The 27,896-nt window shown below is 32.9% G+C and overlaps 1 protein-coding gene across 1 annotated transcript; it reads right to left on the bottom strand.

The window, feature by feature from the left end:
- Window positions 1–206: 206 nt before the first annotated feature.
- On the bottom strand, window positions 207–22,347 carry LOC111512518 (E3 ubiquitin-protein ligase UHRF1). The gene is made up of 10 exons (XM_074173559.1): window positions 22,058–22,347; window positions 21,691–22,001; window positions 20,041–20,190; window positions 19,551–19,729; window positions 16,611–16,797; window positions 15,047–15,278; window positions 14,740–14,951; window positions 12,425–12,707; window positions 6,920–7,297; window positions 207–2,089 (listed from the first exon to the last, which is right to left on the bottom strand). The coding sequence occupies exons 1-10, from the start codon at window positions 22,214–22,216 to the stop codon at window positions 1,943–1,945; spliced, it is 2,238 nt and encodes a 745-aa protein (XP_074029660.1). The 5' UTR covers window positions 22,217–22,347; the 3' UTR covers window positions 207–1,942.
- Window positions 22,348–27,896: the final 5,549 nt, after the last annotated feature.

Here is a 27,896-nt window from a genome sequence, read left to right as displayed (position 1 = left end):
TGACCCAAATGAATTATTAAAATATGACTTAAACAATACAAAATTAAAGTAATTGAACGTATTGTTCTGATGTTCTTTTAGGTTGACAATATGTGTTCGGATATTTCCAGAATTTCATTTGGAGTAAACCTATTTTGATTGAGGAGTAATTTAAGTTTATTTGTTGGTTATAGGGTACTATTTTCTAACATTGCAAGTAAATCCGCTGAAATTCATACATTTATTTATGGAAAAATAAATACATTCATATGTATTAACAATCCTAAACTTCGTTGCGTCTACATTATAAAATTAATCCTATTGAAAAGATACAAATCCAAGTTGAATAAATAGTATAGAATTGGTACATCTTATATAATAAATACAAACTAATGAAACTCCCAATGACTATAAAATTACTTTCAAAAAAATTTATATATAAACAGTAATAACAGTTGAATAATAAAAAAAATCGTTTCTTCTATTGTAATCTAAGAGGTAACAACGAATTTATAGAAGGTATTTTGAGCAACAAGAAATTATTCAATTCTAATGATGCGTCATTAACTTATTACATCTCTCAAATTAATACCATTTGTAAAATTGCCTTCAGCTCATTATCTACAGGTATATGATACGAATCATGACAAATTATTCTTATTTCTGAATTCTACTCATAAGAAAGAATCATGTTTTTTTCAAAATCATTAGGAATACCTTGATATCAAAATTTCAACTGATCAAAGTCTAATGTATAATTTACTCAACAATAAATATAGTATCTGAATTGTGAGTGAGTGAGTCGTCACACAAAGAAGTTCCTTTCTTTTTAATAGTCTACTGAATATATTTGATTGAAATGTGAAAGTTGATGGCGCATTATTTGAACTTTTTTGCAAATACTGCACAATAATAACATTACTGCAAGATGTCCCTCAGACTCTTGATTTACTGACATTGATACAGTAAAGTTTTTTTTTATTTCAATACCCTGTACAAATTCGTCATTAGTTCTTAGGCTAACAGTAAAACTATTTAAAAAAGTTTCAGAAACTAACATTTTGGAAGTCCCTCTTACAAATTCTTTCATCCAGTTAATCATTACAATTATTATAAAGAATTAAGAACCTATAGAAAACGAAGGTATATAAAAATATTTTTGTGGCATTTTGCTCCCTCCTGATCTAAATAAATGAGTGAATCAGAATGAAAATATATGTTCTCAAAAATAATTAATTGAAGAATAAATATACTCAATCTTCAACTATAATTTTCTAAAGCTTTTATCTTTTATAAAATGGGTGGTTTGAAAGAGATTTATGAAAGTTTTTTCAAAACAAGTCTTTGAAAAATAGTTTTCAATCTGAGCAATAAAGACATTTTTGAATAATATTCTAGAAAAAACTTGTAAATTATTTCAAAAACATGAAAAATAACTAAAATTGATTCGGGCATAGAAACCAATTGAAGCTGGATGACAGGTATGAATATTTATCATTAAAATTTGAAATAATGTTCATTTTCTATCAGGAGGGTTGAAATTATTGTAATATTGTTGTCTGTGGGACAATTTGGGACATCGGGACAACTAATAATTGATTTGACTGAAATATAACTATCAAAATAGGGTAAAAAAATATGGTATCACAGGAAAAATGAAGTGCCTTGATGAACAATCTGGAAAACCCTTCCTAGTTTAGTTAAAATGGAAAATATTAAAATTACAACGACTGATTTTGATTCTGAAAAAAGAAACTTAGACAATTTCAGATCAAAATCAATATGTTTACTACCCGCTATATTTCCATTCAACATGTCAATTCAACTAAACTTTCTTCAAAAGAAAGAATACTTTCATGTGCACTTCATGACCTGTCATTCTCTACTTAAGCAAACTATTTGATATATAACTTTATTCAATACATCTTCTGAAATTGGCTTCATTGAATAGTTCTTGGAAGCCCTACCTGGCAGATTCGTAACCGGGAAAGAGTAATTTCAATGCACCGCTCAAATTATTATTTACTTCCATTGAATAATTCTTGCCCAAATCGTGCCTGCAATGGGGACAAGTGTAGATCTCTGAAGAAAATGAACGTCTCAAACATGCCTGGAAATAATAATAGTTTTATTAGTCTCAAGAAACACACAGTTTTTAGACACGTCAATACATTTTCCAAAATAGGTTTAAGAGGATAAGATTCGTCAATATAGTTTCTAAAAAATGCTTGTAGATAAATCAGAGTTACAAAAAAATACAAGTTAACAAGATAAAACTCCAATCGTATAAAAATTTACTAAAATGTAAAGTCATGAGCTTTACAAATTATAAATCACATATCTAACATATTATATATAATCAAAGTTGAGTAAAAGTTCGGGAGGTGACCACGAAATGAAAGAAATTTGAATTAGGCCAAATAAACAAGAACTCAAACTCTAGTTCGTCGACAAGACAAACAAGAGCGCCCGACTCACGGTCGGAAGATCGTGGGTTCGATTCCCGCCTTGACCAGATATTTTTCTTGAAAGAATTTATCTGGTTGAAGTGGGGATGATTCTGCAACCGTGTTAGGAATAACACGTTAAAAGGTAAGACCTCGTTAGTCCTTAGCTCGCATAAGTTTCTCAATTTCTTAGAGTTGTCGTTCTTATGGGGGCGACAGCTGATTAATAGAAAAACAGATTTTTTTTGTAACAGACTTTGATCCAAATATGGCGATAGTTTCAAATTGAAAAAAATAATACCTACAGTTATCAAAAATGTCTGCAGTTTCGTTCCCAAGCTATTAGTCTATGAAAGTTTGTGTCATTGTCAAATTAACTTGATAGAACAGATCTGTGATTCTGAATTATTGATTTGAACTTCATATTTTATGTCACCCCTACTAGGATTAGAATTAAACTTCGGAATGTAAACAATCAACATGTATCCTAGATTAACCAGAATGGATACCCATTAACATTAAAAGCATTTAAAAATGTGAAACATAGAAATTCTTCCATAAAATGGAATTGTGTTTAATGATGATGTGATTAATATTATAAAGTGGTATGGACACGCCTGTCGTATAGTAACTGAACTATTATTTCATTTTGAACTGAAAGAAGGCATTCGTAGCTGATGACAATTGTTAACCCTTCATGTGATTACCAACACAAGAAAAAATTAGTTTCATACAATATGTTCCTACTTGTACAAGCCATATCTTAACTTTTATGAGGTTTTATTGAAAACAATCATTCATAATGAGACTAGAAACCCAATTTAAGAAACAAGTACATAAGACGAGTCTTTGGCTGAAGAACTTTGTTAAACAGATTCAACTTCAACCTAGGGACACACTTTTTGAAAGAAGAACTCTGCAACACAGAAAACTTAACGTACCATTATTCTTTCGTGGATAATGAAGCCAGTGGAAGCCATCTAACCACAAACTACCAAACAATCAAAGCTCCTAGGCCCACAATTCCTTCAGTACAATGAACATCAATATACAGGGATTGTCTGGCAAAATTTTGGGTTCAGAAATATCACTGGACAAGCAACATATCAATGAAATTTGCCCATGGTGGTGTAGGGAAAAAAGACATAACATTTCGAATACTGAATTTTATCAAAGTATGTATAGAAGAGCTTGGATAAGAAAACGTTGCTCAAAGTATTCAGTAAGTATGATATGAAAGAAAGAACAATTTCTCCCACAGCTATTACAAAGTTCTACAAAACTTGCATTGATAACATCTATACCGATGTCCTAAATCTTTCAATACAAGTCATTGATAAGGAAATGGCAGATCATACTTATCAATTAATTTCTTTCCGTATCAGCCAGGAAACTGATAACTCCATTACTAAGGGTAGAATATTCAATCAAGACAGGATTCATGGAAAATATGATACCTGTAAACTGGGACAGAATTTTAGATTATCAAATACATTGTGGGGGTTCTTTCTCACTTTTTACAACATATTTTTTAAACTATTCTAGTTAGTCATCCCAGTAAATACATTTCCCAATAATAATAGGAAAAAGAAAAAGTCTTACAATATTGAACAATGATAATTATACATAAATGGCTGAGAAAATATTACGAAAACAAGTCACTATAGCAATGAAAACATTTAACAATAACACCGCTCTAAGAGCGGTGCCTGTGAAATTATAAGAAATACTTTGCAGACAAAACTGAAAACGAAAGCTCAGGAATCATAAAAGACATCTTAAATATCAATTCCTAGCTCCACTCATTTCATCTGCATCCCACCAACCCTAAAGAAATCGATATGTCACCAAATGTTGGTTGTTCCACTGTACAAATATAAGGGGAATTGAAGGGAAGCCAAAAACTATAGAGCAGAGGTGATTCCGCGCCACAGTTAAAATATATGAACAATGTTCAAAAGGCAAAATTATCACGAAAAATTTAATATTCTAGACAGCTCACAGCATGGGTTCTGAGTTGAAAAGTCCATCGTGACTGCATTAGATGAAGATATAACTCACATCTATCAAGCATTAAACAACAAAGAAAAAATTATGGGATTACTCTTTGATATGAGCAGAGATTTCGACACACGTGACCATAATTTGTTGAAAATTAAATTCTGTCAGATAGGTGTTAGAGGCCCCTGTTTGTACTGGATTAGATAAGATAAGATAATTTATTGATTTTTTAGATGTATACGAATAAGATACAAATAAGATAAATACACAAATACATTATTACCCAAGAATGAATATTATACTGAATCCACTGGCCCTCTAGTCTCATGATCGTGGAAATCACAATTTCTGTTTAATGTTAATTCATTTTTATGAATATCTATCAAAATTTGATACAGATAAATAGAAGGTACTGTCATTATTTTCATCGAAAGGAAATGTAATAAATATCCTATTTGAGTTAGTATTATTTTCCCAGAAGAATTCTTCTGTATGAGATGTGAGAATGGAAAAAAGCTTAGTAAGCTGAACAAGATGGGAGAAAATCACAATGAGCCAATGAGGTCAGAGTTCCCAAATAGAAGAGAAAAAAGTCAATTGAATATGCTTTTTTGTGCAGTCTGATATTGTAAGTGACAGTTTTCAGACTGCACTATAAAAAACACAAAACCAGATGTTCAATCTGATTTTTTATGAGTGTACTAAAAAACCACTTTTCATGAATGAGTCTTTCATTTTAATAATAATAATAATAATTCTTTATTGGTGTGATGACATTAAAAATGTTTACACAAGTCAGGAAAGGATAAAGACATAAAAATGGTAATATACATATATATAGTAATACAAAGTACAAAAAAAACTTATTGTAAATACTACAGTTCACAAATCTTTGTAAAATCAGCATTTAAAAATTCGTTAAAATCGTAAAAGGCACCCCTGAGTAACAGTTGCTTAATTTGGACCTTAAATGTGTTCAAATGTGCATTCTTAATCGATTCGGGTAGAGCATTGAAAAATTTTGGAGCATAGTAGTTGATTCTATTGCGACTTTTTGAAACTCTCTGATAATCTAGGTATATGTTTTTGGAACTTCTGGTGTGGTGATTATGTATGTCAGAGTGACTTGTGTATTTATGTAAGTTGGTTTTAATATATATAAGGCACCGGAAAATGTAAGAGCTGGGAACTGTAAGTATTTGTAGAACTTTGAAGGAGTCCTTGCAGTCATCTCTGTACTTCAAGCCTGACAGTACCCTTATAGCTTTTCTTTACATGCCGAAGACTTCTGCAGCGTGTGGAGAGTGTCCCCAAGAAATGATTGCGTATGATAAAGAGGAATGGATAAATGCATGATAAGCGGAGAGAAGTGTGGCGTTGTTCACTGTTTGAGATAGGGTGCGTATTAGATGGATGTTAGAAGATAGTTTTTTGCAGATGTTTTCTGTGTGATGCTGGCATGACAATTTTGTGTCTATATAGACTCCTAGGAATTTCACCGACTCTGAGCAAGAGAAATTTTCGGTGTTTCGTAAAGAGAGTATGATATTTTCAGTTTTGCTGTCGTTTACCTTTAGTTTGTTTGCTAGAAACCACTCATGTATGATAGAATTAGAGTCATCAACTGTTTGCTTAAGTCTGTTTGGATTTCTGTCAGAATGGATCACAGTCGTGTCATCTGCGTAGAGTACACATTTGGATTGTGGTGAAGCGAGTAGCAGGTCATTAATAAAGATAAGAAAGAGAATAGGTCCCAATATGGAGCCTTGAGGAACACCATACGTAGTAGGTCTAGAGTTTGATGTGGTGTTTCCAATCTTGACATATTGAGTTCGGTTTGTTAAGTATGATCGAATCATTTCAATACTATTCTGGTGAAAGTTATATGAGTTTAATTTCTCTAAAAGAATATTAGGAGAGATGCAATCGAAGGCTTTAGTAAGGTCTATAAGACCGATATGAGTGTACTTGTTGTTTTCAAAGGCTCTACTTACAAATTCTATCAGTTTATTGATGGCGTGTGTTGTGGAAAGTCTGGATCGGAAACCAAACTGTGCCTGAGTAAAGTATTCATTGTCTTCCATATATTTGGTTAATTGATCTTTCAGCAGAATTTCAAAAATTTTTCCAAGGAAAGGTAAGATTGTAATTGGACGGAAATGGGATGGGTTGTCTATAGAATTTTTTTTATGTATGGGGATGACTTTACCTGTAAATATGTCACACTGTATGTATACAAGGGAACATTTGCATACATTGCAAAATCTTTCGCAATTCCAAATAAGAATTTGAATCAGGCTATATTAATGATTTTGCATTATATTTTATATTTATTTTGTTGATAAGTGCTCAGAAAAATCTTCTGAATCATTTTTTCTGCATTGTAGCCAGGAAATATTAATATCTCTAATAAAATCTCGAGGAAGAAGGCCCATCAACATCACTATTATGGATACTGCTTCCCTTATGTAAAATCATGTTTAGTATCTTACCTTGCAAATGTTATGCTTACACTCCGTCGTGATGGGATTTAAAAGAACTTCTTGGCAGCAAATACACATAAAAACATCTTCAACTTTTGCCAAAAACTTCTGCTTTCCTTCCTTCAGGACCGCCTCACACTCAGTCCATGATTTTTCATTTTCCACATCATTTTGTATAAAATCTGTAACTTCCTTTGGCAAGTGATATTCTTGGGACTTTGACTTTTTAGGAGTACGATTGAAAAAATCTGTTAGGGGTTTGGTGTTCGAAGTATCTTGAATTTTTCTTTTCGAACCACGTTTTGATTTGTCAGGAGATTTTGACTTATTCTCCTTGTCTTTTTTCTGTTCTTGAGCTTCTTGTGCCTCTAAGTAACCAGGAGGATACTGTAAAAATATTCAATATTCAAATACATAATAAAGTGAGGATAATAAAGTTTTTCATGAAATCAAGAAAAATATTTTCGATAATGCATTGTTGGAAAAATAGGAGTAAATGAGACCAATATCTAGGTATATGAATTTTTAGTTTTTCAACTATTGTGACTATTGCAGAAATTACTGAAGAAAATAGTTGATGAGTGAGTGGCTTCCACAGGGTTTCAAGAAATTATGGAGACGCTGTGAGTTTAGTCGAGTCTAAAATGATTTATTGAAGTACTACCAAATATTTCATAAAGTTTTTTGTTTGGTGATTATTCCGCTCAATAATAAATTTAAAAAATGATAGTTGAAAAAAATTAACAATTTTATCATTGGAAACTCTTGATCATCCAGGTATTCCTTTCAGAGGCAGTTCTTTCAGAGTCCAGGTATTATTAAAAAAGTATAAAACAAAAAAAGGTTTTTTTTGGTAACAATCTCTCTTCAAAAACATTTTTGAAATCTTGTTGGCGAGATGATCAGAGTTTCGAATAAATATGAATACATTTTTGTCATGCAGATGTCAGAAATAATCTGAATTGTCGTTGTATCGACTGAGGTTTCAGACAAATATTCAAAACTTATGTAAGATCGAATAAATTGACAGAAGTGAACTTTGTTTCAATACTTTTTTCTTGGATTTCATATAATTTTTTTCTTTATTTTATATTTATTATTATTATTATCAAACGCTTCAATTTATTACGTTGTGTAGCCTTTTAAGAAAGACATTTTCTTCAGTTTCCATCATGAGTATTAGATTTTTTTTATTGATTATCTGTTTGACATATAAGTATGTATAGGGTTTGTCCAGCAATGAAGAACACATGAAAACGCAGTGTCCCTATCAATATAAAAACACTCTAAAATTAACACATAATGTAAGATACAATACAAAAGAAAACTATTTTATGATATGAAAAATTTGTCTAGGTTATAAAAACAACTATCAATTGAATACTTTTTCAGATTTCGGGTAAATTCATTAATTTTATTGAGCTCCTTAATGTCTTTTGGTAACTTATTAAAGATATTTGGGCCCATCACATAAGGTGAATTAGAAGTAACCTTATATTTGCAATACTGTATGTGGAAGTTATATTTTTGACGAGTATTTCTACTATGTATGATTGATTTCATTAGTGATAAATTTGTGTTTGTTTTCAAAAACAAAAATTGACAATTCGAATATATACATGCTGACAAGAGTTAAAACGTTAAATTGTCTAAATAAACTTCAGCAAGAGGCCCTTTTTGAGGCTTTGGTCATTATTCTCAAAATATAATTCTGCTCAATGAATACATTTGATATCGAAGTCGAGTTACCCCACATACATATGCCATGTCTCAGTCTGGAAGCTACTTAAGCATGGTATGTGCCAAAAGTTGCTGATCTGTCAAGATATATCTCTTAGGTTTCTAAAGAGATAACCTAATGTGTTAATTTTACTCGTTAAATTCGAACAGTTGCCATCTGGTGTTCTAGGAGGCCAACGAAAAGGTCCATTATTACCAATCCATCTGTCTTTGAAGATTTCGGTTAAAGCTTCGCTGACTGAATGAGAATTATGGGGTGGAGCACCATCCATTTGGTACCATACACATTCTCTTCCTGGTCTATTATTTAAAATCATTTGAATTCCATTCCTCAGTAAATCTTCATATTTTGATGCATTCAAATTATCATCATAAAACTCAATATAAAAAATTGACTCATTCTTTATGGCACAAAATACATTGAATTGCTATCTTTCTTGAAAACCCCTTTGGCTGACAACATGGGGATTTTCTGGCGCCCAATAATGACTGTTGTGTCTATTGAAAACTCCATTTATTGTGAACTTGGCCTCATCTGTCCTTATGATATTGTCAAGGAAATGTTCATCCTCTTGAGTCTTGACAAGTAATCATTCAAAGAATTCCACTCTACGAGGTAAATCAGTCTCTTTCAAATGTTGGACACAGTAGAACTTATAGGGATGCCATTTATGCTTATTAAGAATTCAACAAATTGTCACGTAGGGTATACCTATCTCCCTTTCAGCCTCGTGCAGAGAAGCATTTGGAAATGCATGAAAGTATCCCAAAACTGTTATACCATTGTCATCATCATCCACTTTAGTCTTCTTACGAATGATTTTTGGACGGAAGGTTCCATTCAACCTACAGTTTTTTAGTAGTCGATTTATCACATTATTATTCGGCTTCGGAAGTTGTGGATATCTTTCATGAAATACTCGGCATGTTCTACTTGCAATTCTATTGCACTCACCATAAATTATTAATAAATTCAAGAAATCTTCATTACTGTAACCTAATCTTGACATTATTGTATTATAAATGGTAGCTATCACAATCAGTCAAAACCACCAACGAAAGTCTGACGTTAAATAATTGGTTTATTTATTTTTCCAAAGCACAGTATTGAAAAATATTAATGTGTACTGTTGTACATTAGAGACCAATACTTCAATGTATACAAATTGTAACTTTTTCTAAGGTAGGTACATACCAATTTCGAATTGACTGATCTGAGACAATAAAAAAACTGGATCAAAAAGAAATATAACTAAGTATTAAAAAAATGTTGAATATCCAAAATAAATGATGAATTCAAAAAACGAGCAAGAAAACCACGTCAGTTTCCGTTTGAAACAGTTTATCTCGAAAACGGTTCAAAATAGAAATAGTATTATCTGAACAAAGTTAATCTAAAATTGGATGTAGAGCTCAAAAATGTTGAAATATACAGGGTGTTCCATTTGAAAAAATTGAGTTCCACTCATTTTTTGAAGACCCTGTATGAGGCAAATGAAAATATGACACGGAGTGAAGATCCTCATAGTATCACTCCACTCCATTTCAAATTTGATCGTTTTAGTGCAAGAGAGTTCAAGATTATCAGCATTTATAAAAGTTCATGTTTGGTAAAAAAAATATCGAAATTAATTTATATCTTCTAAACGGTAATAGATAGGTATAGGGAAATAGTATATGAATTTGTTGACAAAGTGATAATGAATCATAATATGATATTATATACGGGGTGTTCCATTTGAAAAATCAAAGAAGCCGCTACTTTATAGTAGAAGCGACAACGCCGCTTCGTCTGAAATATTTTAGGCGTGTAGGTCATATTGATTTATGCATACTGTGAAATTTTCAGGTTGATCCGTTAGATAGTTTGTCAGAAACGGCTAATTAACGCTCATCATGAAAAGCCCTGTATAAAAGGAACAACATAGGCCCTAATACCGATCCTTGCGGAACACACATTGAAATATTTAACAAACTTGAATTACATTTATCATGCGTACTCGTACTGTGGTTACTAATTGTAACATATTGTTGCCTATTTTCTAAAAATGATGAAATCCAGGAATGTGCTACGCCACGAATACCATATGAGTGTAACTTTGACAACAAAGCATTATGACGCAGTCGAATGCCCTGCTGAGATCACAAAAAATCCCAACAGGACACTCGCCTGCCTCCAAATATTCAAACAGTGTATCGAAAAACGAAATTACTGCAGTACTGGTAGATCTATTAACTCGAAAACTGTGTTGATGATCTGTCAAGAGTTTGAACCTATTTAAGAAATCCAAAAGTCTACCAAGATATGCGTGTTCAAAAAATTTTGAAAAATCCGATGTGAATTTCCATACAATCAAATATCCTGAATAATGTTAACGAGTGTATTCCATATAAACCGGTATTAATATTCTGGACCCGGATATCACGCAGGTAGCTATGGTTGTCTACATGGTCATATTAGTTGTTGCCTGTTACCGTGTTAGAAATCACACGTTAAAAGGTAAGACCTCGTTAGTCCTCAGCTCGCACAAGTTTCTCAACTTCTGAGAGTTGTCGTTCGTATGGGGGCGACAGCTGATTAACGGAAAACAGATTTCCAACAGGCAAACCTGATAGGTTTCCTAACTGCTTTTGACTTCCATTGGTGAATCCATGCATATGTCTAGTTTTCGGCAAACAATTGTTGTCGGTCCTTACACTTGGCTGCACCGCGTTGACGAGGCCAATAATCAGAAACACGTGTCCGCGGTTTTGCCCTATTTTTGAGTATCATGTCCGTTGACTCACCTTTTTTTACATTTCCATAATGTTATCATTACTTTTCGCATAGAATAGAATAGTTTATCGGTGCTGTTTAAAATGAAGTTTTACACAAGTCAAAATTAATATAAATAAAATAAACTAAAATTACAATGTATAAAACACACTTATATAATTTACACGTTAAAATCTTTTGTTATCTAAAATGCAAGTACAAGTGTCAGTCCGTATCAATAATGATGGTCCTGTTGAGATACTCGTCAAAATTATAAAAAGCCTTACTGGTCAAATAATTTTTTAAACTATTTTTAGTTTATTCCTCTCCAGATTTTTGATATGTACTGGTAATTTATTATAAAATTCTGGAGAATAGTATAATGTAGCATTTCTAGATTTTTGTAGCCTCAGACTCATTATTCTTATGTCTTTTTTTTCTTGTATTATGGTTATGTATGCTGCTCTGAGATTTATACCGATTGAGATTGTCTTGGACATATAATATACATTCATATATATATATATACATATATATATATATATATATATATATATATATATATATATATATCGATGGAATGGTAAGTATTTTCAATTCTATGAATTTATCTCTAACTTCAGTACGATACTCTAAATTAGTAAGAACACGCACTGCTCTCCACTGAAGACCATACTATTGACATTACATTTAACACATTATTCATTAATTAATTTTCATTTAAGGTCACAGTAATTTGATATTTTATTTTTATTGAAAACAAGTCTTGTAATTTAAAAGTTCATACTCATTGTTTATATTATATTTTTTTTAACTGACTTATCAAAATATTTGGGTCCTTCTATTTTCATTATATTTGATAATTTCGTTCTTGTTTTTTCTTCTCATAATTTTCAAATGTGTTCACAGCTTTTTAGAGAACGGTAGTCCAAAAAACATTGCCAACCACATTCAAACAAACAAACTAATTTTCACTTAATAAAATTTGAAGAAACATTCAACAAATATTTTCTACTTACAAGCATTTCCAATTCTTGTCCTCCTTTTTCCCATGGAGCAGGTACAGGGTCATCCCTCCTCAGCAAGTATTTCCACACAATGAAACCTGATTTTCCACGTTCAGGAAAATATTGGACCACTTTGTACAGCCCATCATACCTATTCCCATCTTTAGGGGCGTATTTGGAATGTTTGGCACCTTTATAGTTACGTACAACTCTGACTGGTTTTCCTTTCTGCCAATGATCGGATTCCGCGCCGTCTTTGTCATTAAAAGGTGCGTAACAGTTGAGAGCTAAGGCTCTGAAAAATGGGAAACATGAAGCTATATTGCTGATAAAAAAATCTTTTTGATTCATCTGATATATTATGATCAACAACCTACGTACTAAGTAATTTTTCTGAACTGCTGAGTTTCACAACTAAACAAAACATTTAATAAAAAAAAAGTTTTGCTAAGACAATATTATGTTAATATTTGTATCAGTATCTGATACAAATAAGATTTTTAAGTGAAAAAACAAGATTATAATGCGGCCCTCAAATAAAAATAAGTTCCAAGTTCTTTCATTTATTCTAAATACTCCTCTACTCCCCATAACTACACCCTTGTCAGAGAGAATTATTTGAAACACTATAAAGTGTATAAATTCATTATTTCGGTTACTGTACATGTTTAAAAAAAACGAAAAACATCAAATGTAAATTATAATTTGACAATCTTCAACGTAAAAATAACACCCCTACCTTCTAACCTCTTCGAATGACTGACACAACCCCCAATTTTTTAAATGGGTAGTATAGGTTTGTGATATACCGTTTGAAAGATCTCTTCATTCTCTATTTAAAAACGTTATCGCTTTCAAGTTTATTGCAACAATTAGAATAAAATAAATTAAAACCATGTGGTTACCGAAATTAGATAAAATACACTCAAATGCTTAAAATGTAATGCAAAACGTAATGATATGTAGAATACGAAAAAGAACTATGGATGTTAACGAAGTAGATGTTCAAAATGGTCGCCGCGAACTTCCTAATCTCAAATTAAACTGTCTTCTAACATTATTTTCAACATATCGGGCATGTCCGATCTAATCGCAAGCGTTATTCGTTCTTTTAAGTCATTCAAATCTAAAGGTTTAGTTTTGTACACACTGCTCTTTACATATTCCCATAAAAAAAATCTAATGATGAAAGATCAAGTGATCGCGCTGGCCATCATCACTCATTGCATTGGCAGCTGCTTTTTTTATCTGTCCCACATGACCAAGTTCGCGAAACTGCTTATCTATTTTGCTTACTGTTCCTTGAGATATGGGCGGTAAATTAGGAAAGTTCTCATGAAATAGGCGAGCTACTTTCTGTACTTTCGTACGGTATTCTCCTTTGGGGAAACTCTACTAACGCAATTGCTGCTTTCAGATGCCAGAAAAAAGCCATACGCATCTTGGCTAACCTGGGATACAGAGACCACTGCCATCAATTTTTTATTCGTCTGGGTATTATGCCTCTGCCTACTTTATATATTTATACTGTTCTGCTAGAAATACATCGCAATAAAGATACTTTACTAAAAAACTCCGACATCCATAACCACAATACCAGATCAGCTGATTTACTAAATACTCGTTATTACAGGTTATCTGTAAGCCGCAGAAACTCCCTAAATCTGAATCTATATAACATTCTCCACCACTCTATCAAAATATTGGAATTCAAAAAATTTAAATTAGTCCTAAAAAATTACCTACTAGAAAATTGCTTTTACAGTACCGATGAGTATATGGACTCAGTTAGGTACTTTAAGCCTTATGAGCTATCATAAGTATGGTTAACCATGATCTTTTATTATATTTTAAAATATATTGCTCATGTCTAAATTTTAAATCTTATACTATATATTGATAATCTGTTACTAGACGTTAATTGTTCTTTTAATTATATTTTTATATATTTTTTAATTTTGATTTGACTAATATGACTGTGAATTTACTGTGACTTGCTATAAATGTATAAACTACATAATCTGGTCAAATAAACTACTACTACTACTTCCTGTTGTGTTCGGGTTTCATCTTCGTAACCAATCATTTGTAAAACTGTTATTTTATTTGTCAGACTTGAAGTTAACGAACACTGAACTTAATTTGAAATACTGACAACTAATGTTGTAACATACAAAACAAGTGATAAGGCGTTTTAAACTAACGTTGCCACGGAAATTAGACATCACCAAAGAAATATGACAAAAATAACATAAACCTCATAGAATCGGCATATATTATTTTGACAACTACAACTAACAACTAATGTTTTTCATTAATTAACTCACTTATTCATCCTGGTGAGTTTCTGATCGCAACTCTGTTCTCCACATCTCTTGTTTCCAGAAAGATCTCTACCACCAGAACCAGTGTAAAAAAATTCTACTCCTTCATCTCTATCATCTTCATAACCACCACTGAGAACCAGACTGTAGGCACCATCATTTTCCCTACCATGTATACCAGCCACATGAGGCCGATGAACGCCAGCCTCAGAGACCTAATATTCAAATGCATTTTTAGTTGGCATTCAATGAGAGAAGAATCATATTTTGTCAATAGGGATGGTAACTTTCGAATCGTATTCAAGATTACCTGCAGTCTGAATTTCCAACATGTTCCAACCTCGACCCCAGGTACAGGTCCATAATGGTCTTTGGACACTAAAGTACATTCCTTAGTTCTTCCAACGCATGCCATTCCCTTTCCCCAGTCCCTACTTGATTCACCCTTGTTACTAGCCATTTTGGCCTTTTTGGTACTCTTCTTCAGTTTCTCACCAGCTTTAACTATTTCTGAGTCGTCAGTCTTACATTCAGGGCAATACCTAACCAAATAAAAATACCATATCAGTTGTGTAGTTATACTGTGTAAAAATATAAGATCATGAATTATGTGATTTAACACAAATCAACATTCCAAGTTTGTAAGAACGTATAAACTGTCAGAAATGAGTTACATTTAAATATTATGATAACCGAGTTAGCATCATCCGTAGACGACTAGTTTTAGAGTTTCAGTCAACTCCTGGTGATGCTAAGTAAAAGGTGTCTGTTACATTTCTTGTGACGAAAACCACATTTATATATTTCGAAATTGCACTCAAATACCCAACAGTAAATGATAAACTGAAACATGAAGGTTTTCTGTTTCACAATAACACAATACCAAACAAAAAAAGCAATTAAATTGATAACCGGTAACAATAACATCATGACAAAAAAAAAACGAACATTTCATTCATGTGTGTTTGGAATACAAACTGAGTAGAAAAAAGTGTTTTCTGTATAATTCAGTGTTCATAAAAAAGTATTTGTTTCGAAGGAATTTTTCTTTCGTGTAATTCAATATTTATATGAAAGTAGCTGTTTCAGGAAGGCTTTTTCCTCCAGATTTCTGTCAGAAAGTTACTTCTTTGCTTGATCTACACATCTATGTATACAGTTACTTTTTTTTTAAATTGATTATTTCCTTCCTTTCTCTGGAAGATTCCCACATTTCATATAAATATTTTATATAAATATATTAAAAATTTAGCAAAAAAGTTAAGGATAACACAAATTGACGACACCATGTTTGTTGAGATTATGTATGAGTTAGCAATTTCCATCACAATGCTGCAAAGAAAAATATTGAATCTCTCACAATGAAGCCATAATACAATTAGACTGTGGAATATTGTGAATCAATCCACTGCTGATGAAGAAGAAGTTGCTGGAGAGGGGCGCCGTGTTCAGTGTTGTCAGGTCTACTGTTTTTGAATTAGATACTCTGTTTTGGCACCCGAGCTGTTTTATAAAATTCCTATAATCAATCATTATTACTCACTCATCATTTCATTTCAATTCAACTGCTTGGGTACCCAGAATTATTATTTTTTGTGAATGCTTTTTCCTGAAACCTAAATTATTCATTATCAACTAATTAAGTTCTGTAATTATTCATTATCAACTAATTAAGTTCTGTAATTATTGTTGTAGGAAATGCATTGTAGAATAGTTTGAAGTACCAGTTCAATTACTAATTATTATCATTGTTACTATTATCAATTTTTATCAAGTAACAAATTAGCGTTATCATAATAATGGAACATATTAGTCAATCATATAGTAGGAGTAAATGATATTTGGTAGATCCCATATATTTCCACAAGTCTTACCACTCATCATCCTCAGGAACAGACACTAGAGGTGGAGTCAGGCAAGATGTATGGTACCCGTAGTCACATTCGTCGCAAAGAATCATCGTATCACAGCTATCCTTTCCAAAACATACTCTGCATCCACATTCACGACATTTCTTGTCTGGTACATCTTTACATTTCAGACAATTGTAGGGGTATTTTCCTCAAAAAAAAAATTATGATTAACTAGTTTATGGCTTCCCAAATGTTTGTATATATTCATTATTTGTTTGTAGTATTATAATGTACAAATTCAATTTTCACGAATATTATTATATATTTTGGAAAGAAAGTTTTTGGCTTTCTACTACTCCATCTTGATACAAAAAACAAGGATGAGGAATCTTCCAAGGAAAGGAAGGAAGTAATCAATTTCAAAATAAGTAACTCTATACATGGATGTGTAACTCTATATATGAAAAGTTACTTCTTTGCATGAAAAGAAGTAACTTTCAGACACAAACTGAAAGAAAGTCCTCTTGAAACAGCTACTTTCATATAAACATTGAATTACACGAAAGAAAAAAAAATTCTTTCGAAACAAATACTTCTATATGAACACTGAATTATACAGAAGATACTTTTCTCTACTCAGTTTGTATTTCAAACATTCGTTGTGGAATAAAAATCAGATATCATTCACATGAGTTCTACTTCAATTCAACTGCTTGGGTACCCAGAATTATTATTTTTTGTGAATGCTTTTTCATGAAACCTAACTGTTCATCTGAAATCATCATTATCATCATTATCAACTAATATTGATATATTAGTTGATAGAACTATGTGAACTCATGTGAATGATATCTGATTTTTATTCCACAACGAATGTTTGAAATACAAACTGAGTAGAGAAAAGTATCTTCTGTATAATTCAGTGATCATATAGAAATATTTGTTTCAAAAGAATTTTTTTTCTTTCGTGTAATTCAATGTTTATATAAAAGTAGCTGTTTCAGGAGGACTTTCTTTCAGTTTGTGTCTGAAAGTTACTTCTTTGCATAATCTACACATCCATAGAGTTACTTATTTTGAAATTGATTACTTCTTTCCTTTCCTTGCAAGATTCCCTCATCCTTGTTTTTGTATCAAGATGGAGTAGTAGAAAGCCAAAAACTTTCTTTCCCAAAAATTATTCACTCCTAAAAATATAACCCCTTCAATTCAAATTATTATATATTTATTACATAGCATATGTATTAAGGATTGGTACTTTACAACCAAGTGAAATACATTTACAAGAATTAGAAAATTAATCATTTTTAGAATTGGCCGTATGTCTGGCTGATTTAATGACATGACATAATATCAATCAAATATATTTATTACTGTTTGTGTATTTTTTCATGTATTTCCATAAATGATTTCAAAACAGACGCTGAGTAACTGCCCGTACATCATTTTCGTATCTCTCATATACATTTGCGTCACCACTGGTGATAGTTGTGTTTTTTTTAAATTTTGTTTGTAACCTATTTGAAATGTTCATTGGTTGTTCATATGTTTTTATGGCTCAAACGTTATTGTTTTAACTTGATACAAAAGTAATTTTTTTTCATAACCTGGTTAAATGAAAAAATAAACTACCTATCTATGAAGACGCCATCTATGGGATCGACAGAGAACTCAATCCTCGAATATCAAAGATTACCGAGGTTCCCTCTACTTTACAACAATCAAATATCTGTTTAAAGGCGAATTTCAATTCACAACCTCTCGGCCAAGAGAAAGCACTCTATCACTGCGGAAATTATCTGCCTCCGGATTTATTTATTATTCATACTATGAAAAGTTCAAAACCCAGAAAAGTTTGAGAAGACTATAAATTAAAAAAACTGTTCATTTCAAGCAGTTGAATCAAACAAGAGACAAACAACGATAGTGATACAGTTCTCGATATCAGCAAGGTGTATTATTATAAAATATTATAAAATTACATAATGTTTCCTTCATTACAAGCAAGTGATTTCAAGCCTGAAGCGAAGATTTAAACAAAGAAAAAAGATTTGAACTGTCTAAGGACAGAGACCAAATGAAATTTGAATTAATGGAAAAACGTCAAATGGAATTAATTCAGTGTGTGATTGAGAAATTAATGGATTCGATATGTATACCCTGAAAGCCATTTTAGGAAAATGTTTACGTAGTATGATTATATAAGTCAAGACAATCCACTTTTGGCTTATGAAAGCTCATTTGGATTTAATAGAATCTTGAACATACCATTTGCTTCTGGAAACATTTCAAGTATGGTTATGAAGGAACAAGCCTAATTCACAATTTCCTATGTGCTGCGAGTACGAACAGTACTAATTTTTCCTCAATACGAGCCAGTCTTCCCATAGTGCTAATGAGAAGCTGCACTCATATAAAATTGCATGATTCCTTTTTAAAATTTAAATATGATTCAGAATTTAACGCGATTAGGTGGATTATTATTTCACTTCATTATTTTTCTTATATTACTTGAAATCGAAAAGTGTGAAAAATAGATTTTGTTTTCTTCAACTAACTCCTGGAAACGCCAACTTGGTTGGTGAAACGCGCATTAAGAAGAACATTGCAGTTCTGGTGATTGGGAAAAGTTCGTGTTTCAAATCATGGTATGTTAAAACAAGTTCTCAGAATGTTTTATGCTTTTGTTTAACCACTCAAGACCTTTTAGCAATGACTATTATAGTGGTGAATAATTTTTATTCATTTCTGCTCGAAACAACCTAGAATTGAACACAAAAAATACAGACTAGTCATAAATGGGTTCACAATATCGTTCAATAAAATCTCAGCTGAGATTTATTATTTACACCTGAAAAAAATTGAAGAATGATTACATATTTTTGCAGATTTCTCACCAGTTGGTTACTCAAAAATATGATTTATAGAAAACAATTTCAATATTAATTTCAATATACATACTTGGACATTCATCGTGAACATTACCATCTGCTTTGTCGGCCAGTAATTCAGGTTTCTCTATCCTCATTACTTCATCCGTGAATTTTATTGAACAATTTTCTAAAGGAGTTCTATCCCGCCCAACTAATATTGTACCTGTGAGAGAAGTTTTTGTAACTTCTCCTACTTTGAATTCAAACCTAGAAAATAATTTCCACTAAAAAATTGACAATAAAAGAAATTTGATATGTTCTGTGGAGATAGAACACAAAATCTGCTTGAGACTTTGTATATTGTAGAAATATATTCCTATGATTGAAAATACTTCTGTAGCATATGTAAATATGAAAGCAAACCAATGAATAAGAGAAAACACAAAAAATATTTTACATTATATTCTTATTATCTCAAAACTCCCCTACTATTCTCACATCAGGTCGAGAGAAGCAGTGTTTAATGAAATTTGATTCAACAAGAAATAAAAATAACATGCCAGAAAAGTAAAACTTACCAAGGACCACGGTTTTTCTTTTCTTCAATATTGTAGTTTGCCAAAACAATCATGCCTGTTTTCAGTTCGGAAAGTTTGTAGGTATAATATGATCTGGGTCTTATATCATCAAATTTCGCATCAATTTCAAAAGAAATCACATGTACTGAACTAGAAATTAAAAAGAGGAAGGTATTAGTAGAAGTTTTTCAATTATAGTTTCCAGGGATATAAATTTTCGTTTTTCCTTAATAACAAATCTGCATATTGTACTACTTTCCTATTCTAAACTATAAGTACTTTAATTTTACTTTTAGTATTGTAACATGAGATTTTTGAGTAGTGGTATTATGCTTGCCAGGTTGCAAAATGTTAAGTTAAGGATACCACAGGATTCTTATTAATATAAATTAAATATGACTAGAAGTATGAATTACAATAAAATTATAACAGTCAAACAATGAATCAAATTATATAAAGTAAGGTAAATCCGTAAAATGGGAGCATATCAATTCTAAAATATACAATTTCTAAATTTATAAGTACCCTGAAAATTAAAAATATTTGTTTAAATAATATGTTAAATGTAACCTCTCCAGAGGCGAGTTATAAGAATTTTTGAAAGTATTTAGAAGTATCTCTAATTTTCTGATTGATTCTGCCATTACTTGATGAATATCCATAGTAGTTTCATAAACTAAGTACAACTCACAATCAAATCTTGAGTTGAAGTTTACGAAAAAAGTATCTCTAACTTGATTGAATATTTATTGTATTCATGACCTTATAACAGACATTTAGAAGACATTACAGTTAGATAACTTAAAAGTTTTGAATTAATACACTTACAGTTTGCAGAGAGGCCACAGCTGATTGAAAAAAACTCATTTTTATCAAAAGATGTTTTTTGAAAAGAAAAGAAATTTACCACTATAGAGGTTTTCAGATACAAGAATTATTGAACATACTACTGAAAGGTCTCATTTCAAATTAGTAAACATTATGCAAATATTTGAGGTCAAATGATTAGTTAATCATATAATAATAATAATAATGCCAGGAAGTGTCTTTAACACCTTGCATGATCAGTATAGAGGTTCCTGACACCAGGTGCACGGCTTTGTCGACGCACATGAAACCCTAATGAACTTTCTAAACTTCATATATTGTCAAATCAGTGACAAATTTCTACTGATAAGGGTGTTAGTATAGTCAACAAATGTTGACATCAAACAGAAAACAGCTTATTCATATAGCTGAATGTAAAACATCTGTTTATTTCGGGACTTGCTCTTTTGAGTTGTTGAATTGTGATTTTATGAAAAAGTTTTTTAGTGCAATTATTACAGGTATGAGAAAGTGATGAAAAGGCAAAATAATAAAATACTTTTGCCAATGTGATCACAAAATTCATTAAAAATTTTTCTGATTGATGTTTTATCTGAATGATAAACTACCCTATTGTTAACTTCTTTGATAATTGTCATAGTCACAGGTTATTTGAATCTCATTTTTTGTTTAATACATCTGATAAATCTATGTGGATGAATTCATATCTTAGGTCCTCAGATGAAATTTTTGAATTGCTATTTTTAATCAATTTAATAAAAGTAAATGTTGTAAAAAGAACATATTCAATATGTATAAAGGAGAAAAAGTCATGTCACCTACTTCCTAACACGAAACACAAGGTCTTCTTCATTTGGTTCTTCATTGTGCTGACAGGAATCTTTTTTCAGAATTTTGTAAACGAACGCTTCATACCAAGCACCATTGTCGACAAGGAGAACATCGATTAAATCACCAACTTTATAAAATTTACTTTCAGCGTTTACAAATGTAACATTCTTATCTGCTTTATTCTGAACAGAGGTATTATCTTTCTCGCAACTGTCTGTTCCTGACTTGGCTACTTTGGTAATTAATTGAACAACATCATTCAATTGTATATCATAGTCCATTACTTTATGATCATCGATCAACTGAAATACCCGTAAATTTGATGAAAACTGCATAATTGGACTTAATGAAAACTCACCTGTTTTCCTTTGTACAAAAGCATTTGTTCTTCAGGTTTCACACCCAATTCTTTTTGTATTAAACTCCTCAGTTCCTGAATTAAAGCCATTTTTGAAATATTGACAATTTTTTCCCCTTCATTTTGTAGGACACCAAGTTTTCTGATTTTGATATACATATTTTTTTAAAGTTTTTACTAATTAATCGAGAAAATATTATTATACAAGCTAACAAAGCTTTGTCTAGAGTCAGTTTTCGAATAAGAATTTTAGTTGACAAATAATAAACAAAACCTAAAATTCAAATTGGCGGGAAATGGAAAATGGAAGGTTAACTTCTTAATCTTCCTTTGTTTGGTTTACGGCATCAGCTCTCAAGTCACTAAGAGTTAATAATCTGTAATGACCTTATAGGCAATCAAAATGAATTGATTATTCATGTTACGACATTTGAATATAATTACGGAATATATATTGACGTTCTAGTATTGCAATTCTCTGAGTTTTGGGAATTGGAATGTATATCGTTCATATACGACATCTACCGGAGGTATTGAAATTAAGCCAGATGGTAAAACAAAGTTCTGCCAGCTCTTTTCATATATTCGTGTGCCCCCCGTTAGTGAAAGTAATTTATTGTATCTCATAATCAGTTTGTCTAAAGTCTTTAATAAACGCACCTTTCCACATACGAAATTTCACAATCAATTAACTCAAAACAAAGACGAAATTTCACTCATCTGTGATGCAGTTATTCCGATCCACCTGTTATCCAAGTTTTTTACAGTATGATCTGACAATTTTTTTTATTAAAACAACGATAACTGATTGAACAATGTTCAATAAACATTTCCAATATACCGATGGTACTCAAACATGTCGGGACCAATTGGATATTAAATATTGCTGGGAAACCCTACTTGGCAAATTTAAAAGTACTTAACATTCGACAAATATGTCATAGATTCCAAATTGCGAATTCAAGGAAATTAAAGGAGAATAAATAAAGGATTAACAGAATACGACTTCATTTCATTTTGTATTAATATATTTATATAATATAATATAAGTGAAAACATTAGAGAACACCAATCATGTAGCGGACTTCGAAGTTTCTCTGGCCTCAGAGTCTGAAACACAAAATTCCGCATTAATTTCATGAGTAATGTGGTTTCTAGCTCTCGTAGAAGGAACGGACGAATTTCACGGGTGTCTCGCGATAGTTGGAACCTGGCTCCCAAGGTCAAGAGAGGAGAACATTTCAAATTCACTTTCTATAATGCAATTTGAAAATTATCATTTCAAAGTCAGCCTCCGGACGTTTCCTTCATTATAACCGAAACAACTTCCTAACCAGAACTGACACAGCTTTCCACCATCCCCCATTCGGTAGCCATGTGTAACTTTCACGAGAAAAATAAATTTCTGAGTAGAGGACGTGTCTTATAGTAAAAAGTGAAGGCTTTATAGCTAAGATCAGTGCATCGAAAACATGTAGAGTCCGGTCCTAATATCTTGGTCTTTTGTATAATTGAGTATAATTTTATGGCGTAATTTAGTAATGTACCTACAGTAAACATGTACTTAGGTGAACAAACGGTCTGAAAATCAAAAAAAAATTCGGTGACTCACGTTTGTTAAGCTATCTTTCTTCGATGAGTGAAAGTTATCATGGATATAAGAGCTTTTCTTGATTAATTGAAAATTTCAATTGATCAATGGTCGTTTTTCACTTATAGAAAGAAATGAACGTTTTTTGCATATTCTGTTGATGCACATCTGTTGATGTACATCGTTCAAACTATATATTTATATATTCAACTATCCAAAGGTGAGATGCTTTGATGAATCGATGTCTTCAATCTTGTTGAAGAACACCCGATGCATTGGTTTACCTATTCTTGTGTTGCCGCAGCAATGAAGTGATCTCTGCAGCTTTTATGGTGAGCCTACCGCTGGCGCTGATCGTGTTCCAACTCGGTGACAGAGCCTGTTATCATCTCGTTCAGTGTGGAAAACTAAACCAAGTTCGTCAGTCGCTCGGCCAGCTGCAGAGAAAGTGGTCCGATTTCCTGATGACTGTACTGCCTTCATCCAGTACTATTCTGTCATGTACGTACTCAAAAGATATCGGGAAAGTGCAACAGTGAAACGGTCGATGTGGGATGTAAACTCCTATAGAGATGCATCATTTTCCCGGTATTTGCGTCGAGTTGAGACTACTCCTTTGAAGTAGTGATATGGACTGCAGTTCCGATGACTAGATCTGTCGGAATTTGTGCTGATACTTGCCGTGGAGAGTTCTCCACCGCTGTCACCTCTTGTGAGTGGCGTTGTTCCACACCATCTGGATGTCTCTCCGACATCCAGATGGTGCAGGATGCTTCCATCTACGAGCTGGACATCCTCTCCGTAATTTCCGCATTAGGATGGACCGTTGCACATTTATCTATCCCGAATTTGGGCAGATGCAAGATGAGCTCATCCGGTGTTGTTGAATTACTATCCGATTACTGAAAATAACGGTTTCGTAACACGTATTTATGCTGTGTCAGATAGTTTGGAGTGCTACTCTTTCCTACCTGGTGTCATGCTGTTTGCTATCCTTGAACTTCTTAGAATGTGATTCCATATTCGATCGAGACGGTTGGCTTGGGCGTTGCGATCCAGGGGGCGCCGCCGGGGCGAAAGCCAGGCGAATGCCTTTCAAAGTTGAAAGTTTGTATATATGGACCACAAGAACGAGCACCGAAAACATGAACAATGAATGGCAAATCAAAGACTGCAAATAAATAAATTATATGTTAGTATTTGTATATGTATATATGATGTATATGAAATATGTAGTAGAGGGTGTAAGGTCCGTGATGCCGGTTTTTTCCAGTCCGCAACACGGCGAGTCCGTAGGTGGTGGATAATGAATGGCTCCAAAGAGCTAGGGTATTAACTCCCCGAACCAAAACTGGATCTGACAAAAATACAAAGATACAATAAAGCCTCAGGTCGGCAAAAAACAAAAGGGATCCACTGTCAGCAGCAGGAGACTATCGCATACCGTACACTTGTGAGAAGGTATACATATATCGTTACCACCAAAAGATTCATGGGAACTAGGCTAAAGGAGCATGAAAAAAACTGCAGACTGGCTTGAACAGACAAGTCAGCTGTGGCGTAACACGCACTCAGTGAAGGAAACCAAAGGATTATGTTTGACAACACCGGCAATAGAGGCAATAGAGATACACAAACACACGGATAATTTCAACAGAATAGAAAAAGCGGTGGACCTCAATCGAATATGGACTTCCATTCTTAGAAGTTCAAGGATAGCTAACAGCATGGCAGCAGGTAGAAAGGAGTCAATGAATGGTAACAACAAATTACCTGATCCAGGTAATCAGCACTCTAAACTACATGAGACAGCATAAATACGCGTTACGAAACCGTTATTTTCAGTAATCAGTAATCCAGAATGTATAAACCTCTGAAAAATCTAGCCACTCTCACCAGTGAAACGTCAGGAAGAAATTCTAAAAATCCACGGTCTTCGAACCCGAAAAATAGTAACACTAAAAGCCTCAGTCACGAAAGCCATTTTGTTATTATGATTATTATTATCATTATTCTAATTCATAACCCACCTATCTTCAAAGACATACAATTTCTGTCAATGTGCTTATGACAACAAGTAGGTAATTGAAATTTCATTTCCCAGTATCATAAATAAGATCACCATCAAAACCTATCAGAAACGAAATCACACCTCGGCACACGAACACTTGCATACTAATCAGATACATTTCTAACTGTACTCAACTGGTTCTTACGAAGAAACGCTTTGATTAATTCAATTCCGTTGGAATGTGGGCCAGTGAAGATACATAATTTTGAAAATATTCATTTTTTTTAAGGATTTGGTACTTGATATACCTCCAAATGATTTTGCGGGTATCATTTTGATATTTCCATGTCATGATAGAAAAATTAGGTGGGTTATCAAGAATGAATTCAATCTTTACATGTTTATTCAATTAGTGATATCCTCTTATTGAGAAAAAAAACCGTTATTATATGAGAAAACAAGTTTTGTTGATGGGACAATATAACAAAAATCAATAAGTTCAGTGAATACCTAATCAAAGTTCATTACCCATGGTTCAAGGTGTCCAAGAGGCAAAGGGGTAGATGAAAGATTGGAATTTGATGCCATTTATGGGTTAAAATAAAAACACATTTCGAAAATTCATATTCCGGGATTAGTGAAAATGAAGGACTAGATAAGAAAAAACGCGTTTTATTGTAGGCGTTACTCAAGGGTTTGTCTTATGAACATATGAACATTCAGAAAAGCCACGACTAAAATTATAAATAATTATCAGTAACTGTACAATCGACCTCGTTCAGAGTCGAAAACTATACCGAGTTCATCAGCTGCTCGGGCAGCTGCCCTAAGGAGAAATGCTCCAATTCCTGCTCTCTCATGGTCACGGACCATGCAGAGGGAATCCGAACTTCTGATGGCTTTACAGGCTGCATCCAGTACCATTATATCATGTAGACACTCCAAACTCAAAAAGTCCACGGCCTCCCTGTTGTCGGGGACGTACAACCGTGGAACGGACGATTTGGGATGCAAACTCCTATAGAGATGCATCATTTTTCGGGTCTTTACGTCGAGTTGATACAGCTCCTCCCGAGTCCACTTCACTACTCCAAACGAGTAGAGTAAGATTGGAACGGCAAGCATATTTGTTGCAGCAACTTTGTTCTTCCCCGACAGTTTCGATGACCAGATCTGTCGAAGTCGAACTCTCTTGCCGCGGAGAGAGTTTTTCACTGCTGTTACCTCTTGTGAGAGGCGTTGTTTCACCCTGAGGTAAGAATACGTCTCTCCGGCATCCAGATGGTGTAGGATGCTTTCATCTACGAGCTGCACATCCTCTCCGTAGTCCCCGCATCGTTCTCTTTTGAGATGGATCATTGCACATTTGTCTATCCCGAATTTCAAACCGATAGCATGCGTGTACTCTTCCACCACCCTCAAGGACTGATGGAGATGCTTCTCTCCAGAGGCATAAAGTTTAAGATCATCCATATAAAACAAATGGGTGACCTTGTGCCTCTGGTTTCCGGGGGTGCCAGAGTTATACCCTCGAGTGTTTCTGAGCGCAATGGATAATGGCAATTATGAGATGCAGAAGAGAAGGGGACTGAGGGAATCACCCTGAAATACACCCCTTCTGAAAGTGACCCACCCTGTTTGGACTCTTGCTTGACCAGATGTTATGGTGAAGCCAAAGTGGTATCAGTTGTTCAATGCATCTCACTATGTTATCAGGTACCGCAAAGCATCTGAGCAAATGCAAGATGAGCTCATGCGAAATTGTATCAAATGCCTTACGGTAATCGATCCAGGCCATAGAGAGGTTACGCTTATATTGTATTGAGTATTATTATTATTATTATTATTATTATTATCATTGTATACTAACGTGGATTTGGCCGGTAACGTATTGGATACTACTGTATTTGCTTTCTCAGATATATCTAATGGGTATTACTACCACTATTATAATCAACATCCATCTTCTTGAAAATAACTTGAAATTGAAGCAACTACGAGCAAATAATACCACTGGATGCTATGAAATTGTATTGGAAATTGGAAGTATTGATTACAATAAAATGTATGGAAAAGAGAAGTACCATTTAGTTATTTTGGACCTATTTTTTTCAGACAGGAAACATGTTTGAATACGATTTTACTGAAAAGATTGAATAATATTTTCGAGACAACAGTCGTTTGAAAGCAATAACTCATCGGGACAAAACACCACGTCAAGATGTACCTATTGGAAG

This window comes from Leptinotarsa decemlineata, unplaced genomic scaffold (assembly GCF_025532065.1).
Source record: "Leptinotarsa decemlineata unplaced genomic scaffold, Ldec_3_MD MMD2_tig00000251_RagTag_RagTag, whole genome shotgun sequence".
Lineage (NCBI taxonomy): Eukaryota > Metazoa > Arthropoda > Insecta > Coleoptera > Chrysomelidae > Leptinotarsa > Leptinotarsa decemlineata.
Note: the sequence above shows the minus strand (reverse complement) of the source record. Positions and strands in the feature narration are given on the sequence as shown.

Excerpts from the sequence above, each read along its gene's own strand:
- LOC111512518 (XM_074173559.1), bottom strand. The coding sequence starts at position 22,216 with ATGTATATCAAAATCAGAAAACTTGGTGTCCTACAAAATGAAGGGGAA. Across the intron at positions 19,730-20,040 it reads AAGAAAAACCGTGGTCCTTG|GTTTGAATTCAAAGTAGGAG; the intron begins GTAAGTTTTACT and ends ATTATTTTCTAG. Across the intron at positions 14,952-15,046 it reads GTTGGAAATTCAGACTGCAG|GTCTCTGAGGCTGGCGTTCA; the intron begins GTAATCTTGAAT and ends TTTGAATATTAG.